The sequence below is a fragment of the Oncorhynchus clarkii genome, chromosome 19, assembly GCF_045791955.1.
Source record: "Oncorhynchus clarkii lewisi isolate Uvic-CL-2024 chromosome 19, UVic_Ocla_1.0, whole genome shotgun sequence".
Lineage (NCBI taxonomy): Eukaryota > Metazoa > Chordata > Actinopteri > Salmoniformes > Salmonidae > Oncorhynchus > Oncorhynchus clarkii.
The window spans coordinates 19,348,029-19,364,055 of NC_092165.1; the positions used below are offsets into that span (position 1 = coordinate 19,348,029).

Genomic DNA, 16,027 nt, shown 5'->3' on the forward strand with positions numbered 1-16,027 from the left:
CAATGACGGCGAGCTTTACACCACTCCAGCCGACGTTTGGCATTGCTGATCTTAGGCTTGTGTATGGCTGTTCGGCCATGGGAACCCATTTCACTGAAGCCTGAAACTGTTGAAACTGTTGCTTCCAGAGGCTGTTTGGAACTCGGGTCCTGAGTGGACACACTTTTTGTTGGAGTTCTAATTTTCCATGCAGTTGAAAGTTTCTGCTGTACAAATGCCTGGGGTCTCCACTTAACCCAGTAATAATCCAGAGCACAGGAGCTGGGTATAAATAGGAATATCCATGAAAATGGCCACTAGCGTAAAATCTGCATTTCTTTTCCCTCTACTTTTTTCATGGTTTATATTACTGGTTTATATTAAGGGAATGATTCCTTCTGTTTTTCAGGTCGGCCTTTAAGCACTACAGTATATTGTAGTCGATTAAACTTTATTACCTTTGGTAAAATATATCATAAAAATAAAAAAAGGCTCTGTAGGTGCATTGATTGACAATCGCGTACACACATGTTGAGGCGTGTATGTGTCAGTCAATGGGGAAAGTGTCAAAATACCTTTTATATTCTCAATGCTACAGGGAGGGACATGTTTAATTGTGCCTCAGATTTTTGGGACATGTAGCCACTGCCCGAAGCTCCTGAAATGCATTCTGGGTAAAAAAGAGCTGTCCTTGAGGGGCACAGTGTTTCCAGCTGGGACTATGGCCAGAATCTTAGTCACTGCCAACACAGTCACTATTCAAGTATGTCTACACAAACTTAGTTTAAGGGGACACCTTCAAAACACCCCCAGACAAGTGTCACACCCAACCCTGTGCAGTTACAAGGTTTAAAAAAACAAAACAAAAAATAATGTGCAGGTTGCAGATACATTTCATATTCGTTTTGGAAGTCGTTAATCTTACAAAGGTATTGGTCTATACTGAGCTGTGGAAACCATGGCAGCACACTTTTGGGCTGTAGAATCATGCGGTATCAAGTGGCAGTGTGGTGACTCCACTGCCACTTGTCCTCATCTCAGCCGATCACTGACCTGACAAAACAGATCTGGGACCAGGCTACAGTAACGCAGATGACCTATCTGATGGAACCTGTGTAGAGTAATCTAATACTGTATACGTTTCAATGGTTTCTGTCTGTTAGTTGTCCATGTGTAAAGTGTCCACAAAAGTCACTTTGAGTTCGTTTTTTTAAAGTGGTACCTCTGAGTATAACTCATCCCCTCTCTTCCGTTCTCCCCCCCCCCCCCCCCACACACACCCAGAGCGTCGGGCCGGGTCAAGTCCTGCTCCCAGGGCTCGGGCGGGGGCTACGACAGCGGCGACAGCGTGGAGATGCACCCCATGGAAGAGTGCCCCGAGGGCCAGTACTACCACGTCCAGTGTCGGCTGGGGGAAGGGGGCGGACAGGGAGGGGGCGGACAGTGCTACGAGAGGGCCGGGGTGTCCCGGAGCTGGGGGCTCCGCAAGCAGGCCATCCAGAACTGGCAGCGGCGACCCTACCGGAACAGCACGGAGGGGGAGGAGGGCGACGTGTCGGACGTGGGCTCCAGGACTACCGAGTCGGAGGCGGAGATGTGGGAGCAGCAGGAGAGGAGGGCCACCATGGCTGAGACGCAGCAGTCTGGAGCACCGAGACAATCTGGGTACCGCCAAGGCACAGGTAGGAATGGATAGGAGACTAGGCTAAGTTAGGCCGCTAATCTTTAGTAAGAGGGAAGGCTAGGCTACGTTGCTAATCTTTACCTTGCTGCGTCACAGGTACAGTACGGTAGGAGGCTAGGCTAGGCTACGTTGCTAATCTTTACCTTGCTTCGTCACAGGTACAGTACGGTAGGAGGCTAGGCTACGTTGCTAATCTTAAGCTTTGTTGACTGGCCTTTATTTAGCCAGGTAGGAGGCTAAGTCTCTTACCATTATTTTATCCTGATTTATCTGTTGATTGATTGCTCAATTGTTACTCAGCAGATACTTGTAATGTACTGGTGATTTACAGAAAGAATCAGTCATTTCTAAAGGGAACAGCTGTCACATGTCTGGCACACCGTATGACCCTGAGCCTGCCTGCCATCCTGCCAATGGCACCTGCAGCACACACACAAATGGACAGTATCCCCACACACACACACACACACACACACACACACACACACACGCACACACACACACACACACACACACACACACACACTGTCCTGCGGCCCAGGCTAACAGTAGTCAGGTCTGTCAGAGAAGGGCAGAAGGACGGTGGCTGGTGTGAAACTGGGTCATGGCAGTTCTAGTCCCAGGTGTTCCAGGGTAAGGCTGTCCAGAGAACAGTGATGGACGACTAATGACCAGAGCGCTCCACAAACTGATTCCGAATCAGCTCAGGGCGCCCTGTCATAGAGGGATGACTTTTCACCAGACTGCACTACTCTCACACACACACTACCCAGATAGATCACGCATGAACAACCTCCAGGGTATTGTGTGTGTGTGTGTGTCTGTGTGTGTGTGTGTGTGTGTGGATACCTTTGTGTGTGTGTGGACGCCTTTGTGTGTGCGTGTGTGTGTGTGTGGATGCCTTTGTGTGTGTGTGTGTGTGGATGCCTTTGTGTGTGTGTGTGTGGATGCCTTTGTGTGTGTGTGTGGATGCCTTTGTGTGTGTGTGTGGATGCCTTTGTGTGTGTGTGTGTGTGTGGATGCCTTTGTGTGTGTGTGTGGATGCCTTTGTGTGTGTGTGTGGATGCCTTTGTGTGTGCGTTCGTGTGTGTTTGTGTGTGTCTGTGTGTGGATGCCTTTGTGTGTGCGTGTGTTTGTGTACTGTACCATTCCCAGGGTTTTATACTGTTATGCGACAGTATGGCTGAACTTTCTCATATTGATAGAACCATAGGGCTCTCTTCAAAAGTTGTGCACTGTATAGGGAATGGCATGCTATTTGGGCCGTAGTCATTGACAGTGTTGATGAGAGGACCAATGGATAAACTATTCTTTACCTTCACCACTCCTGGTTCAAACACAGCAAGCGTCTCTCTCCCTTAGTTGCCTTCCCCAGCCAAGATCCCACGATTCCTGACTGGCAACCTCCATTTTTGTTTAGGAACACCTTGGTTGCGTCTCAAGTGGCATCCCTATTCCCGATTTGGTGCCCTACATTTCTACCAAGCACAGTAGAGAACAGGGTGCCATTTGGGATGCAGACTTTTTGCACATGGCAATAGCCACAGTCAGAGAGACCAGGTGCATCATCGGAGAGAGTAAGGAAGCTTCCCAAATGGCACCATATTCCATATATGTGCCCTGGTCAAAAGTAGTGCACTATAAAGGGAATAGGGGGCCTTTTGGGATGTGGTCTTAACTAGGACAGAAGCCATTGAAACATGCCCATTTTGCTTTAAATGGACACATTTTTGGACAAAAGAAAGATCTACCCTATTCCCTGTGGGTCCTTTTGGTTACAGCTACTTGGCAAAGCTACCCAAACAGGCAATAAAGCTGTCATGTTTGACACAGCCCAGAATGTCTGGTATGAGAATTCAAATTGGCACCACCAACATTACATAATATTACTTGTCATGTAAATTACATTTTATGCTCTGACATTGTCTTCCATATAAGATTCTCAAAGCGTTTGCCAGGGTTGAGTTTGAAATGGCACACATCAACGTATCACACGGTACGACTGTTAGCATGCACTGGTAGATCGCTAGCTGGCGTAGGCGGTGTGCCTCTTGCCGCGAGGCCTGTTGCTTCAAAAGCCTCCTTCGCTTCTTCTTTTCCAAGGCCAACAGGGATGACACGGGCGATGACTCATCACATGGATTGATGCCTGCTGGGAGAAATGGAAATGTGCTAGAGTTGGTTTGGTCACATGGTGTTGGCCAACACAGTACATCAATGGCAGATATTTGAATGCTCATGTCTGTGTTTGAGGGTGAATGCAAGAAAGTCTCAAGTGGATCGCTTGCACCACATGGTGGATATTTTGTAGAATGCCACTAATATATTTTTGCGACTCAGGATTGTGTTTCTTTGTCCTCCACCTTTTCTTTCTCTGACTAAACTCCCTGCCTCTTCATCCTCCTCTCTTCCTCTCGCCTCCCCTTCTCCACCTTTCTCTCTTTTTTTCTTAACCCCCCCTCTCCTCATCCTCTCTTTTCTCCTTGCCTTCTGCACTTATCTCTTTTTTTACCGACCCTCCTTCTCACCATCCCCCTCTTTTGTCTTCAACCCCCTCTCCCCCTCCATCTTTCTCTACCTACCTGACTTAATATCCCGGTCCCTCCCCCTCCACTCTCTTTTCCCCTCTCCACCTCTCTTTCTTCACCTAACCTCTATCCTTTTCTCTCTTCCCGACCCTGCAGGCCGTTCCGAGGGGGGCTACCGCCACAACAAGCCATGTCGCCACGACAAGAGCCCGTCCCGGTCCAACAGCGAGGTGATCAGCCCGGAGATACTGAAAATGAGGGCGGCTCTGTTCTGTATCTTTACCTACCTGGACACCAAGACCCTGTTGAGGGCCGCGGAGGTCTGCAGGGACTGGAGGTTTGTGGCCCGCCACCCTGCCGTGTGGACCCGGGTGCTGCTGGAGAACGCCCGCATCTCCTCCAAGGTAGAGGACCCGGGTCGTACACGAGGAACGACAGACCAAACACACGTACACACCACAGGAGGCGGCTGAGGGGAGAACGGAGCAAAGGGAATGGCATCAACCACCTGGAGACCACATCTTTGATCTATTTGATACCATTCCACTGATGCCGCTCCAGTCATTACCACGAGCCCGTCCTCCCCAATGAAGGTGCCACCAACCTCCTGTGGTACACACACATTATGCACCTGCACTCACGCGCACCGATTCTGCCAATGGTTTCGAGCGTCTGCTAAATGACTAAAATCTAGCTGTAATTTCTTCGTCCCAGTTCCTGAGTACACTGTCCCAGTGGTGCACCCAGACCCATTCCCTCATCCTCCAGAACCTCAAACCACGACAGAGGGGCAAGAAGGAGATAAAGGAGGAGTACCTCAAGAGCACACGGTGAGAGGAGAGGCGTGTGTGTGTGTCATGGACTGATTTCCTTCTGTACAGCGAACAGCAGGGGTCTGCAGTACTCTCCCGCCTTCTCTTTTTTCATTCTCTCCTTGCCCTCTCCCCATCATCTCTCCTTCCCCTCTCTCCATCATCTCTTCTTCCCCTCTCTCCATCATCTCTCCTTCCCCTCTCCCCATCATCTCTCCTTCCTAGTCTATATACCGTAGCAGGTTGAGAATGTGTGAGAAAGCCCCAGGCTCTATCTCATTCCTGACATTGTGAGTGTTTGTGAATGTGTGTATGCACTGCCTTGTATGAGTGTGCGCACACTGTAATTGCATGCTTGCTCGCGTTATCCCTCCTTAGCCTTATGAATACGTTTTAGTACATCATTTGTCTTGACTCTCTTGTTCAGCGTAGCATAATGCCATGCATTATTAACATTCTTACTGCTTAGACAGACAAATCCAGAGGCATACATAGCTGCAGTGCCTTGTTAAACTCAAGGACAATACTCATTCCGCACTGAGTAATTGGTTATTCAGCAACAGTGGTTGTTCCTTTATTTACTTGTTTGTTGTATGTCTCTCTCTCTCTCTCTCTCTCTGTTTTTCTGTCTGTCCGTCTCTCTCTCTCCTCTTGCTCTTTCTCTCTCTCCAGTGGTTGTCTGGAGGAGGGCCTGGAGTCCTTGCTGAAGGCTACAGGAGGGAACCTGTTGATCCTCAAGGTGTCTCATTGTCCCAACCTGCTAACTGACCGCTCTCTGTGGCTCGCCAGCTGCTACTGCCGAGCCCTGCAGGCCGTCACATATAGGTACTACCACCAGGGGGCGATCACACATAGTACAGTGTGTATATATAATACAGTACAGTATACATACAATATAGTACAGTTTACAGTGGATTTGGAAAGTATACAGACTCCTTGACTTTTTCCACATTTTGTTGTAGCCTTATTCTGAAATTGATTAAATAGTTTTTTCCCCCTCATCAATCTACACACAATAACCCATGATGACAAGGCAAAAACAGGTTTAGACATTTTTGCAAATGTATTGGGGTATTGTGTGTAGATTGATGAGGGAAATGTTTTGTTTCATCCATTTTAGAATAAGGCTGTAACATAACAAAATATATACAATACAGTACTCGTCACTCCCTGTGGCTGGCCAATGCCTTGCCCCGCAGCCCGTCACACAGACAGGTTAGCTGACATCGTACAATTCATATCTATAGGCTCCATTTGAGGCTCCATTTGATTTGTATTAGTTATTTTTAAAATGTTACAATACAAAAAGTACACATAGAAATGACAACATCATACACACATCCACAACATTAACCCTGCCCAGACCCACTAGCACACACCCCCATCTCTAGCGCCCGCATCACTTTATGCCACGTGGCCTCTAACGGCACCATTTTGTTTCTCTCTTAGCCCATACACATTACATTTTTTTTAAATTATAAATAATTTGACCTGTCCATTGTGTTAATGATGGAGGATTGGTTCATTTACATTTTTTTTTTAAGTATACATTTTCTTTTGGAAAGATGATTGACTTTATTGTCCAACCCATCGGGTATCTCACGGCACCGTCATATGTCACGTCTTGAAATATGCAGACAGACGGATTAGAAGTACATTTACATCGTAATACTTGTGACAGCCAAATGTCTTAACTCCGCCCTCACTTTTGGACTTTAGAACATTCCCAGAAGGCATGAATTACTGAGTCATTATTAGTTTTACACTTTAGACATGACTCTTCCGTTGTGCTGTAGAGTTAGAATTGTCTCTTGTATAACGAATTATACAACAGATATTTTGTACAAGATGCATTATTTTATACTGAATTAAATGTACATTTGTGTTAACTGTAGTCTTGTTAATTATGTTCCAACATTCCCTCCATCTTGTGCCAGTATCAGTTATTTTTAGATCTTGGTTCCAATAGTTTAACTATTTTTCTAAGAGAATATCAGTTGGATAGGCTCTCTGCGAGGTTTTGTGTAGTTTACCTATCATATGAATATCATTTTCTGACCAATAGGATTCCCTCAAGATTGCTCTGATATCCAAAAGATTTCAAGATGTTTTCAAGATGATTTCAAGATGTTGTAATATAAACTTTTAAGTTGCATGAAAATATCTACATTAGTCAATCCAAAATAGCTTTTTAAAGCTGTCATGGAAACAAATGTATTTCCTATTACCAAGTCATCTATGGTTTCTATGCCTTTTAGTTTTTTTCAATGTGGACCAATTTATCTGTGAATTCTGGAAAGCTATCCAAGGATTGTCCCATAAAGGTTGTGTTTTTAGGAAGTGATATTGGTTCTTGTAGAATACGTTTAGTTTTATTCCATATTGTTATAGTGTTCTTAATTGTTAAGTTATTCACGTAATAACCATTTTCCTTTGAAAATAGACACGTAAAAAGATTCTGGTGATGAGCTGCGCATCTTCAACCTATTGTTCCTCTTTAGTGAATAAGACTATATGTCACAAGTAAAAGCCTTTGGTAGCCATTTGATACCATTCCAAGTCTGGAAGGTTAAAACCACTCTCAGACATAGTAAGATGTAAAACTTTCCTTTATATTCTATGAATTAGTGTTACCAAAATTAAATACAAAGCTTTTATAGAGGTTTATTCTATCTGTAAGATTTATGGGAAGATAGTTCAATTGAATTAGATCTGTTTTCATACTGTTCAGTAATGGAATAAAGTTATCTTTCTATTTGTTGTCACGTATTAATAAGCATTTCATATTTTTTGTGGTCCACTTAAAGATGGCTGTAAATCATGAGTTAAAAAAATATATATATGTTTATTGCATTTATTTAGTTTGTCCACGTTAATTGTATTTCCTGAGATTTTAGAGTATTCAGAAAATATATTTTGAAATCAATATCGGTCAGGTATGTCAGGAGATCAGCTGCAAATAAGTTTAGTGTATATTCATGTTTACCAACACTGATACCTGTAATGTTTGGGTCCTGTCTAATTATTTTTGCAAGCAGTTCAATTCCCAGTGCAAAAAGGAGGGGGGAAGGGGACATCCCTGTCTTACGCCCCTTTCTAAAAGGACATTTATATATTTATTTAATTTGTTTTTTTCCGCTGTTAGGCCCTAAATCTTAGGCTACACACTAACTATGCTCCAATTGGATATTGTCTAGCCACTGAGGCAAAAAGAACAATGTCAAGTTGAATTCTATAAGAGAAAAGCTGCAAAACGGAGAGTTGAAAAATCAATAGAAGGGAGGACCAGAACAATAGCCTAATGTTCGGGAAAGATTTGGTGAAGAGGATGATGACAGTGTTATGTGATGATTGCGAGGCGCTATACAAATTTGACAGTTAGAGACCATCTATAAAGGTGCTATTTTTATCAGCATCATTAAAGCTGATAGTATTTCAACCACATAAAATATGCATTCAAGTGGAACTGAAATCTTATCAGAAATATGTTGGGTAGTATTCATGCCTTTTTTAATTTCCTTAAAACCGGTCAAACGTAAATTGTGCATCCCTAAACGTCTTTGCTGCGCAAGAGAAGCAGAGATGAAAGAACTTTAACGACGTCAACTAGATTGAATAATTTATTCTATCGATTTATGACAGTCTGGTGACCAAGGGTTTATTTTGTATTTTACGACAACAATGAATGACCGAGGAGAAGCTGCACATGTATCTAATTATAGAAAAGTTGACTAACAAATAGCGTACCAAAATGTGGGAAATTCTCTGCAGAAACATAGGCCTGTCTCTGGCTGTGCATTGCATTTTCTATATTTGCGGGTTAGGGCCGGGTGCGGGCCTAAGATTTTCACTTTAACACATACAGTTTGAGACCCCTGCTATATATTATGAATGGGTGTCTAGATGATTATACCATGAAGTATAGTGAATTGGTGTTTTTTGTTCTAGGAGTGCCACAGACCCTGTAGGACAGGAGGTGATCTGGGCTTTAGGAGCAGGGTGTAGAGACATCATCTCTCTCCAGGTGGCACCACTACATCCATGGTGAGAGGCAACTCTCTTAGCACACATTTCTTTTTATGAATACCGTTAGCACATCTATTGTAACGTGCCTTGCTCTTTCTCCTCCAGCCAACAACCGGCTCGCTTCAGCAACCGATGCCTGCAGACCATTGGCCGATGCTGGCCACACCTCAGAGCCCTGGGCGTGGGCGGGGCAGGGTGTGGCGTTCAGGGACTAGCCTCATTGGGTGAGTAAATTCAATTTGGATAAATATCTCATGAATACGAAATCTCATTGGTCATTTTAATAAATAAACTGATATAGGGACTATTCTTTCAGAACAAAGAAACAATTTGGATTGAAGTGCTTTGGATGGTCGATATCAGAGGTCTTTGTTGATGGACAGAACTTTGTCCTTCAAGGGGTTATTTGTCACATTTAGAAATATTTGTTATTTTTCTTAGGAACAAAACATTCTGATTTATTTCTGTCCCATCCACACAGATGGAAAGTGGGATGCGTGCGACTGCAAATACCCTCCCAGTCAGAAGGAAATGTAACCCAGCTATTGAGTTCCTACTCACGATTCACAGCATGCAGGAACAGAGGGAGGAAATTACTTTTGTGGCTAGTTGAGAAACGGTTGTCATGGTGGCCTGTCTGTTTATCAGTACATGGGCTGAGTGAGGATGAGGGGTGGCAATAGGAAAGGACATTGAGTGCCTCTCAGATGGCTCCCTATATAGTGCACTACTCTTGGCGAGAGCCCTACAGTGCCTTCAGAAAGTATTCACACCCCTTGACTTTTTCCACATGTTTTTGTGTTACAGCCTGAATTTAAAATTGAATACATTTAGATTTTGGTTCACTGGCCAACATAATGTCAAAGTGGAATTATGTTTTTAGAAATGTTTACTAATTAATAAAAAATGAAAAGCTTACATGTCTTGAGTCAATAGGTATTCAACCCCTTTTTTATTGGAAAGCCTAAATAAGTTCAGGAATCAAAATTTGCTTATCAAGTCACAATAAGTTGCACTCTGTCTGCAATGGTAGTGTTTAATATGATTCTTTTCCTTCTTTTTTTCCCCCACCCCCAATTTCGCGATATCCAGTTAGTAGTTACAGTCTACTCTCATCTGCAAGCTCAGCTGAAACTCCCGTACGGACTCGGGAGAGGCGAAGCTCGAGAGCCGTGCGTCCTCTTGACACAATGCCCACTTAACCCGGAAGCCAGCCGCACCAATGTGTCGGAGGAAACACGTACACCTGGCGACTGTGTCAGCGTGCATTGCGCCCGGCCCGCCACAGGAGTTGCTAGTGCGCAATGGGACAAGGACATCCCTGCCGGCCAAATCCTCCCCTAACCCGGACTACACTGGGCCAATTGTGTGCAGCCCCATGAGTCTCCCGGTCGCGGCCGGCTGCAACAGAGCCTGGACTCGAACCCAGAATCTATAGATGTTTAATATGATTTTCGAATGACTACCTCATCTCTGTACCCCACACATACAATTATCTGTAAGGTCCCTCAGGTTGAGCAGTGAATTTCAAACATACACTACATGACCAACTGTATATGGACACCTGCTCAAACACCTCAGTCCAAAATCATGGGTATTAATATGTAGTTGTTCCCCCCTTTGCTGCTAAAACAGCCTCCACTTTTCTGCGAAGGCTTCCCACTAGATGCGGAGACTTGCTTCCATTCAGGCACGAGCAATGGTGAGGTTGGGAATTGATATTGGCCGAGTAGGCCTGGCTCGCAGTCGGCGTTCCAATTTATCCCAAAGGTGTTCGATGGGGTTGAGGTCAGGGCTTTTTACAGGCCAGTCAAGTTCCTCCACACCGATCTTGACGAACCATTTCTGTATGGACCTCGTTTTGTGCACAGGGGCATTGTCATGCTGAAACAGGAAATGGCCTTCCCCAAACTGCTGCGACAAAGTTGGTAGCACAGAATTGTATAGAATGTCATTGTATGCTGTAGCGTTAAGATTTCCCTTCACCGGAACTAAGGGGGCTAGCCTGAACCATGAAAAACAGCTCCAGACCATCATTCCTCCTCTACCAAACTTTACAGTTTGCACTATGCATTGGGGAAGGTAACGTTCTCCTGCCAAACCCAGATGTGTCCGTCGGACTGCCATCTGACGCCTGGCAATGCGCATGGTGATCTTAGGCTTGTGTGAAGCCGCTCGGCCATGAAAACCCATTTGATGAAGCTCCTGATGTACATTTCTTGTGCCGACGTTGCTTCCAGAGCCACTTTGGAACTCAGTAGTGAGTGTTGCAACCGAGGACAACCGATTTGTACGCGCTACGAGCTTCAGCACTCAACGGTCCCGTTCTGTGAGCTTGTGTGGCCTTCCACTTCGCGGCTGGGCCATTGTTGCTCCTAGATGTTTACATTTCACAATTACAGCGCTTAAAGTTGGCCGGGGCAGGTCTAGCAGAGCGGGAATTTGACTTGTTGGAAAGGTGGCATCCTATGACACGTTGAAAGTCACAGAGGTCTTCAGTAAGGCCATTCTACTGCCAATGTTTGTCTATGGAGATTGCATGGCTGTGTGCTCGATACACCTGTCAGCAACGGGTGTGGCTGAAATAGCCGAATCCACTAATTTGAAGTGGTGTCCACATACTTTTTGTGTAAATATTGTGTAGCTTCAACCACACAACCAGGAAGGTTTCCAATGCCTCGCAAAGAAGGGCACCTAATGGTAGATAGAAAAGAAAAAGACATTGATTATCCCTTTGAGCATGGTGAAGTTATTAATTACACTTTAGATTGTGTATCAATACACCCAGTCACTACAAAGATACAGGCGTCCTTCCTAACTCAGTTCCCGGAGTGGAAGGAAACCGCTTGGGGATTTCACCATGATGCCAATGGGGACTTAAACAGTTAGAGTTTAATGGCTGTGTAGGAGAACTGAGGATGGATCAATAACATTGTAGTTACTCCACAATACTAACCTAATTAACAGAGTGAAAAGAAGGAAGCCTGTACAGAATAAAAAATATTCTAAAACATGTATCCCGTTTGCAACAAGGCACTAAAGTAAAACGTAAAAAAATGAACTTTGTCCTGAATACAAAGCGTTATGTTTGGGGCAAACACAACACATCACTTAGTACCACTCATAATATTTTCAAGCACGGTGGTGGCTGCATCATGTTATGGGTATGCATGTCATCGTCAAGGGAGTTTTTCAGGATAAAAATAAATGGAATAGAGCTAAGCACAGGCAAAATCATAGAGGATTTGTCTGCTTTTCAACAGACACTGGTAGACAAATCCACCTTTCAGCAGAACAATAACCTACAACACATGGCCAAATATACACTAGAGTTGCTTACCAAGACGACATTGAATATTCCTGATTGGCCAAGTTAGTTTTGACATAAATTGGCTTGAAAATCTATGGCAAGACTTGAAAATGGCTGTCTGGCAATGATCCACAACCAACTTGACAGAGCTTGAATACGTTTTTTTAAGAATAATGTGGAAATGTACAATATATCCAGGTGTGCAGAGCTCTTAGTCTTACCCAGAAACACTGTAATCTCTGCCAAAGGTGATTTGAATGTATTGACTCAGGGGTGTGAACACTTATGTAAATGAGATATTTCCGTATTTCATTTTCAATAAAATTGCAAACATTTAAAAAAAACATGTTTTCACTTTGTCGTTATGGGGTATTGTGTGATGATGGGTGAGAACATTTGTTTTAATCCATTTTTAATTCAGACTAGTAACACAACACAATGTGGATAAAACCAAGGGGTATGAATACCTTCCGAACGCCCTGGTGCCCTGGTCAAAGGTAGTGCACTATTAAGGGAATAGGATGCCATTTGGAAATCAGCCACTCTGATCAGTTCTCTCTCATCCTACCATCTAGAGCGAAACACGATGAAACACTTATCCCCACAAGATGTTGAATTGAATCATCTCAAAAAAATGATCATAGACATGGTAGAAACACCGTGAACAAACTGTTTGTTTTTTGTCGGCTGGTTATGTACGCTTTCGCCACGACCATCTCTTTTCAACTTACTTAGGTAGCATTGTTAAAGTTGTATTTTTATGTAAGCATTGCCAACACTTCAACCAATGAACAAACGTATATCAATGTGTGCTGGCCAGGTGTATATGACTGCTTTAGACTCTAGATGGGCTCTTTAGATATCTTACCCAGCACTTGAAAAATAATGGATGAGCAAATACCAAGCGTCCTGTCCAGGGGGTGTACTTGTGCATCTAGCTGCCTCACCCTACACAGAAACAGAAGATACTCTCCTGACCTGTGGGCTGTTCTGGTGCGGTCAATGCTACTTACATACTACTGACTAAGTTGTTGATATCAAAGGCATCTCGACCTCCTTCCCCTCCTCCTCCTTTCCCCCTGTAGCGAGGAACTGCATGCGTCTGCAGGTGTTGGAGCTGGACCATGTGAGTGAGGTCAACCAGGAAGTGGCAGCTGAGGTGTGCAGGGAGGGTCTGAAGGGCCTGGAGATGCTGGTCCTCACCTCCACCCCGGTCACCCCTAAGGCCCTGCTACACTTTAACAGTGAGTACACCCTACACCCTACCACACCACACTACTGGGAGGGTCTGGAGGTTCCCCCCAAGGCACTGCTATACTTTAACAGTGAGTACACGCTACACCGTACTACACTACACTACTGGGAGGGTCTGGAGGTTCTAGACCCCCCCCCCCCCCCCAAGGCACTGCTATACTTTAACAGTGAGTACACGCTACACCCTACTACACTACACTACTGGGAGGGTCTGGAGGTTCTAGACCCCCCCCCCCCCCCCCCCCCCCCCCCAAGGCACTGCTATACTTTAACAGTGAGTACACGCTACACCAGACCCGGTTCAAATAAAGATGTGCTTTATTGAACTTGATTTTCACAAAGGAACCAGTAGAACAATCCCAAAAGTGCAATCCCTGCCCATTTTTTGTTTTCCATTGCTCAAACAACGGCTCAGTGTTGAGTCAGCACCATTTTGAATCCAGGTCTGCACTTTTCTCATCCAGTCAATCATTTCAGAGCTACACAAGTGGCTAGGGCATAGGGGCTAGGGTTCTATTTGGAATTGGGTGGCGAGTCTTCTGCGTCCGTGTGAGGGCTGCACACCATCTCGCCCCTCCAGGTGTGTGTCGTAACCTGAAGTCCATCGTGGTGCAGATCGGGGTAGAGGACTACTTCGAGGACCCCAACAGCCCTGAGGCTAGGAAGCTGTTTGACGAGAGGGTGAACAAGCTGCAGGTAATTATAACGAGGCTTTAACTTCCACATCCCAAGGAATCCCAATGCTCTTAAAAAGGATTGCATTTGAGTCGTCTAATAATATTTACAAAGGGGGTGCATCTCAATACACGTATAAAGGGGACGAAACCCAATACTATTAAAACTCACTCTGGATCAGTGCTTTGAGGGCAAGTCCTGACTATGCCAGTCCAAATAATTTCCTGTCTTTGGGTTCTCCTGCCCACACTATACGTATCATTTATATGACTAAATCTGTAGTGTCCTTTAGCGATGGTAAGGTGGGTGAGTGAGAGTGGTCTATTATTACAACTCAACCATACTGAACCGTACAATGACTCAAAACCAAGATCCCCAGTTCAGCTGATCGTCCGGGGGATTCTGGAAAGAGGAAGTGTGGCGTTGAGGGCGGTCGCACGCCCACGACGGGCGCCGCTCAGAGGTTAAGAGGAAGAACGCTTCGATATTCGCACTCTGATCTATAATCTTTCATCTATTGGGCCCTGGTCAAAAGTAGTGCACTAAACAGGGAATAGGGTGGGCGTGTGAGCCTTCCCTTCTTCTGTGAGTCAGTGAGGAAGGTGTCCCTTTCTCGCTGGCGGATGCCGTGCTCGATTGCTCCTAGCCGTTAAGTAACGAACTCCAGAGAGCTAAAAGTGTGTTTGTAAATTCGGGCCCTGTTCATTTGTCATGGCCGTAGCCAGGCGGGGGAGAAGCAAAGCAAACATTTAATCAAACTCAATGAACCCTCAAGGGGGAGAAACCGATGAGTTATGTGTGTACTGTACAGTCAGTGAAAACCACTATTCCAAGCCTAGGAACCAGCAGAGTCATTCATTTCTTACGTGTATACATGTGTGTGCGCAATGGTCTACAAACCTAGTTATATGCTTACTTTTCTGTTTATAAATACAGCTTCTCCCTGAGACACACACACTAAGCATATTTTAGGTTCTAGGGCTGTGACGATAGCAGTATCGCAATATTTTTCCCATGGCGAAAATGAGAACGCGGAGCAGACCGAACTCTTTAAGTCCTTTAAAAAACTGCTGTATGTCAAATATAGTGTGCGATAGTTAAGGAAATACATACATGTGACTCTGGATGACAACGTAATGATGTTTGTTTCCAGCATTAGGGCTGTTTTCCTAAAGAAGTTGAAGCCGCTTTGTGTTTTGCTTCCTTGCCATGATACTAACGAGTATCTGGTATCGTAGCTGGTATCGTCCCGGCCCTAATGCTTAAATGCACTCACTCAGATATAAATAGATTGAGGCACGCTCATTCACACACACACTTTTTATGGTTCAACGGCCTCTAGAGAGTGTGTGTGTAGCGGTCTAAACCCTCTTTACCCTCCAGGGCTTGAAGAAGAGACCGGGCTTCTCCAAAATTCTGCACGTGAAGGCGGACATCCTCTGCTAACCCCATCCACCACCCAGAACCCCCAAAGAAGAAGGGTCGGCCATTTTGTTTCCAGCCACACCAACACAACCGACCTAGTCATTTGTAACCCCTTGATGCGACGCGAGGACGAAACAGCCTGAAGTACCAGTCAGCCAACACACACACATGTAACTGAAAGGGAAATTCAGCAACATGATTCTTTAATGTTAAAAATAAAACCAATGTGTTTTTAGCTCAGACACCACAGACAGATAGACGCTCCATAGACCACTACAATGCCAATTGGAGAGATGCAATGCAGTACAGAACAGAGGATAGACTAGACAAGAGG

The 16,027-nt window shown here is 44.8% G+C and overlaps 1 protein-coding gene across 1 annotated transcript in view; it reads left to right on the forward strand.

Annotated features, from left to right (window-relative positions):
• The window catches only part of LOC139374906 (F-box only protein 41-like), a 65,308-nt gene extending 49,497 nt beyond the window's left edge, over window positions 1–15,811 (forward strand). The window contains exons 5-13 of the mRNA XM_071116125.1: window positions 1,264–1,661; window positions 4,348–4,595; window positions 4,906–5,021; window positions 5,676–5,828; window positions 8,952–9,047; window positions 9,135–9,253; window positions 13,425–13,583; window positions 14,174–14,289; window positions 15,652–15,811. Of these exons, the coding sequence (XP_070972226.1) occupies window positions 1,264–1,661; window positions 4,348–4,595; window positions 4,906–5,021; window positions 5,676–5,828; window positions 8,952–9,047; window positions 9,135–9,253; window positions 13,425–13,583; window positions 14,174–14,289; window positions 15,652–15,714 (1,468 nt within the window). The 3' untranslated portion in view covers window positions 15,715–15,811. The remainder of the gene's footprint in view (window positions 1–1,263; window positions 1,662–4,347; window positions 4,596–4,905; window positions 5,022–5,675; window positions 5,829–8,951; window positions 9,048–9,134; window positions 9,254–13,424; window positions 13,584–14,173; window positions 14,290–15,651) is intronic.
• The last annotated feature ends 216 nt before the right edge of the window (window positions 15,812–16,027 follow it).